The 4,343-nt window shown below is 47.8% G+C and overlaps 1 protein-coding gene across 1 annotated transcript in view; it reads left to right on the forward strand.

Annotated features, from left to right (window-relative positions):
- TRABD2A (TraB domain containing 2A) overlaps window positions 1-2,424 on the forward strand; it is a 160,195-nt gene extending 157,771 nt beyond the window's left edge. Inside the window, exon 7 of the mRNA XM_009331530.1 lies at window positions 1,908-2,424. Within this exon, the coding sequence (XP_009329805.1) occupies window positions 1,908-2,088 (181 nt within the window). The 3' untranslated portion in view covers window positions 2,089-2,424. The remainder of the gene's footprint in view (window positions 1-1,907) is intronic.
- The last annotated feature ends 1,919 nt before the right edge of the window (window positions 2,425-4,343 follow it).

The raw sequence follows: 4,343 nt of genomic DNA on the forward strand, positions 1-4,343 counted from the left end.
GTGCTAGAAACTTACCAAGGTGCCAGGTGACAAATTCTTTTTACGGGTGAGTCCTTAGTAGCAGAGAGCTTGAACATCTGGCGATGGAGCTGGTTGCATGACAGTACTGGGAAAGACAAGTGATACTTACTGCTGCCTGGGAGATTGCTGCGCCCTTACTGCAGAGGGAAGCCGCGAGTGTCAAAGGCAGCTGTCATTCACGCACAGCCCCCACACGTGCCCTGGGTTTAGTCTCTGTAAAGCAGGGGGAATCACCACCCTCTCTGCCCCGGCAGCCAGGTGCGCAGGCAGTCCGTGCCGCTGCGAGCTGCCGGGGCAGGCGTGGGCTGAGCTGACAGCCCCACCGTGTGGCGCAGCCGCGATGCGTCCCACGGAAATGCAGCCCCTCTGGCCTCAAGCTCACGCGTGTGCAGGGCACGTCTCACTGGGAGCCTCAGCCCTTGCTGTAAGCATTCCCCGGGGTGCGCAGGCACAGGTAAAGCTGTCAGGTTTCTTATGCGTGGGCCATTCATAGCTTTCCTCCCGTGGGCCTGGAAATGTGAAAGGTGCAGCTCAAGTGATTTAATAGTGTCTTGTAGTGGGTTTGGCAGAATTGCTTTGGTTCATGCTTCTGTATGCATCAGCTGTCAGCTGTATTTCTTTGATGTGCTGCCAGCTGGCTTCTCTCCAGTTACCATTCAAACCTTCTGTGGGGGCCTTTGGGTATAGAAGGGCAAGTGTTTTTAAAAAAGATACTAATTGCCTTCAATTTCCCAAAGCATTTTTGCTTAATGCAGCTGGCCAAAATAAGGCGAGAATGGTGCACAGCTGCTGGGGAGTGGGTGCAGGAGAAATTACTCTGCTTTTGTATTTGGCAGGTAGACTTTTGATTTTTTCTGAATTTGTCTTCCGGTTCCACACAGCACCATGAGCCCTGTGGTGTATGTCAGCCTTACAGTTGTGGGGTCAAACATGGCTTTCAATGCATTGCTGAAGAGAACACCACCTGTGTAGTATCTGACCCCTCTGATTCTTGACCTGCTGTGCTGTAGGAGCTCCCCCAATTCAGGACAGTTGGCGTTAGCAGCCTGGAGCATACAAATTTCTCTCCTCCATCACATATTGCCATAATGGGAGTTCAGCATCATGTAGGATCTGACTCAGTTCTTGTTCATCACCATCTCAGAGTCCTCACTGCCACTGGGAGATAGATACTCTGGGATGCGGTGATCTTTTCCCAGTGACTCTAGGATGTGGTTTTGGAAGTGGCTCTTCCTATCCTTCAAGCATGTCATGTAAGCCCTTTGTAATTCCTGACCTGTGGAAGGGAACATGCAGTATAGGAACAAGTTTGGTCCACACTAAGATGCATGTGCAGAAGCATGGCTGGGGAAGGTGGATTCAGCCAAAAGCAGGTGCCTCACTCCTGCTGTGCTCAGCAAGTGTTGCTGCAGTGACACTCCTGCAACAAAGCTTCTTTTGTTCTTCTTGCGTATTTTCTTCTTAGCTGAAAGGCTGGCTGGAGGGCGCTAGGAATACGGTTGTCTTACCCACCTGACTGACTGTGTGGGAGCAATGGGCAGGCTGGCTGGATAGACCTGAGTACAGGACAGGTGTTTCAGTGCTGTCTCCACCCTCCTCAATCTTTTCCCTGTCCCCCCTCAAGACTGCTTCACAGTTCAGCTGAGCAAGTGCCCTCACCCACGTGGGGTGGCGTCAGAGCTGCCCACACCTGTGAGGAAGGGATGAGGCAGCGCTCTGCCATTAGGAAACACAGTCCTTTGGTGAGCATGGAACCAGTACGAGAGACCATTCCCAGGAGCCCAGAAGACGTGACAGTGGGGCACAGGGACTGACCACCTCCTGCTTTGTGGGCATCAGGCAGTTCTGGGCTGGGTCTGGACTGATGTTCTTCTCTTGCCTTGCAGTGCTACTGACCCTCCTCCCCGGATCCGCATCATTAACGGCTACATCACAGTCGAACCCCAGCCCTGGGGCCACGGACAGTCTAGTCACGCTCACGCAGATACCAGCAGTGCTCACCAGCTTTCCCATTCTCTCTTCCTCTTGCTGCTGACTTGGACTTTGCGTATGATAAGGCTGCATTGAAACACAGGGGGAGCCAAACTGCAGGGCTCTCACCTTAAAAAGCAAAAAAGAAATTTATGGGGAAAAAAAAGAATAGAAGACTGAGTGGGACACCTGTTCTTTGGGGTGTTCTTAAACTGCCTCCTTTTCCTGAATCTGGATCATTAACACTATTAACTGGTTTGACCTGCCCAATACAGGAGAAGATATTTTAATGAAAGTGTTATTTATCCTTCTGTTGCAGAAGAATGATTTCATGTTATCCCATAATGCTTTGGGGAAATTATAATGTCGCTATAACATAGCTGTTGTTTAGCTGTATGAGCCCAACTAAATTACATTTTTTTCACCTTCAGTGCCTTGTAAGAAGATTTACACACCACTAACTTGTTTATTAGAACAGAATATTTTGGTCATATGAGCACAACTGGGAAAGAAAGGTTGATATTTTATGTCTCTACTGGTAATGCTTTTAATTCTTGCTTGTTAGGGCTCCAGGTTACATATAAAGGTTCATGACAACACCTTCTACAATAGAATAAAACAGTAAAGACTTGTGAACAGAATGTTTCTGCCGTCTGTTTGGTGCTGTTGTAAGATGGGTACACCTGAATGGCCAGACAAGTCTCTTAAGCACAAACTAATGTACATTTAAGAAAAAAAAATTGCCTGGGGAGCTTCACAGTCATACTGTTGGATGCTTCCAAAATGAGAAGTTCTCAAGAGGTGATTTGAGAAGCCCAGATGCAGGTTTTCTCTCTCTTTCTACATCATGAATATATTGTTATTTTATAGCTGGATTCACTTTTGGGGAGAAAGGGCTTTCTTTTCCTTTTCTGCACAGTTAGACTTCATTCTAGGAAATCCTTGCAAGTTTTCTACCAATTTCAATGGAAATTCTCAGACTTTCCAAATTGTTTTAAGTCCTTTGCTGTCTACTTAAAGTGGACGTGCTGTTGACTGTTGGATGTAGGAAGCTTGGAAGCGGTGATGTATGGTTTTCTGTGTTTGTACAGGGCATCCTCTTGTGATCACACTGACTCATTTTGTGAGCAACATATCCCTCCCTCCTCTTAGGAGGGTTTCATTGCCTGGGAAGGTCTCAGAAGATTCATCCATTGGAGGGCTTGGAGCCAATGTGCTGAGCTGGTACCTTGGAAACTGTCACCTGCCCCAGTAAGGCAACAAACCCTCAGGTATCCCTTCCTATGCATGTACATGTGCTTCACTACTTTTTTCATTGTCTATAAAAAGTACCTTTTTCCCATCCTACTGCACATTGGAGGAGGAGGAGCAAACAGTTCCAGCTTTCCTAACAGGCTTTTCACCTCTTGATCTCAAATTTCAGTTCCCCTTCAGAAGGACTGAACCTGAACAAAGCCTCAGTTTGCTGAGGAAAACAGAGAAGGGAGAGGCTAACCATTGCAGTTTGCAGCAGCACTGTGGGGAATGAAATATATCTGGGCTGGGGTAGAAGACGGCACCGTCTCATTGTATATTCCTTCTTATAGGGAATATTACAAGACCTCAGGGTCCTAAATGCGTTCTGGCTTCCTTGGCTTTACACAGCAGCCAGGCTGGTGATGTGCTCCCCTGTCTCTCTCTCTGGTTGATCTTTCACTGGTGTAAACTGTCATAGACTTGGTGGGTCCGGAGCTATTTTCCTTGGCCTGAATATGACCTGAGAGGAGCAGATCAGATGAGGCATAGTTTAGTTAGAAAGATGCACTGCAGGCCTGACAAACTGAGCACGTACTTGTGTATTTACCAGTGCATCTGAGGGGACGTCCAAAAACATTACGTCAGAATGTGTTCTGCCACTTGCTAGCCTATGCATTGGTATTGCTTCTCCTCCCCCTGTCCTCTGTCCTTCAAAAGTGCATGATGAGGTGTGGCACAGGTCTAAAGGGCTCCGGAAGCACTGGGAGAAGGGGCTGAGCTTCCACTTCCTTTCTCCATTACACGACGAAGGCCCCAGGCTCACTCTTCCCTTTATTCCCTCCTCCATGGTTACTCTCAAGCTTCGCCTCTGTGAGGGGAGCTGAGTTGAGTGGAACAGCCACCAAAGTTTTTCTTAGGTTGGCATGAGGGAAGAGTAATTATAAAACACTCAGGAATAACAGAGACCTGAAGTGGCACTATGGATAATTCAGTTCTGGTGGTGTAACTCATTTTGTAGCCTGTTTCCAAGTGCCTGACTGTGTCAGGGAAATAGATATGTCCTTAAATTGTGATGGATTGTGTGCCTACAAAGGCTGCATCCTGGGAGTCTTTCT

This window comes from Pygoscelis adeliae, unplaced genomic scaffold, assembly GCF_000699105.1.
Source record: "Pygoscelis adeliae isolate BGI_AS28 unplaced genomic scaffold, ASM69910v1 Scaffold289, whole genome shotgun sequence".
Taxonomy (NCBI): domain Eukaryota; kingdom Metazoa; phylum Chordata; class Aves; order Sphenisciformes; family Spheniscidae; genus Pygoscelis; species Pygoscelis adeliae.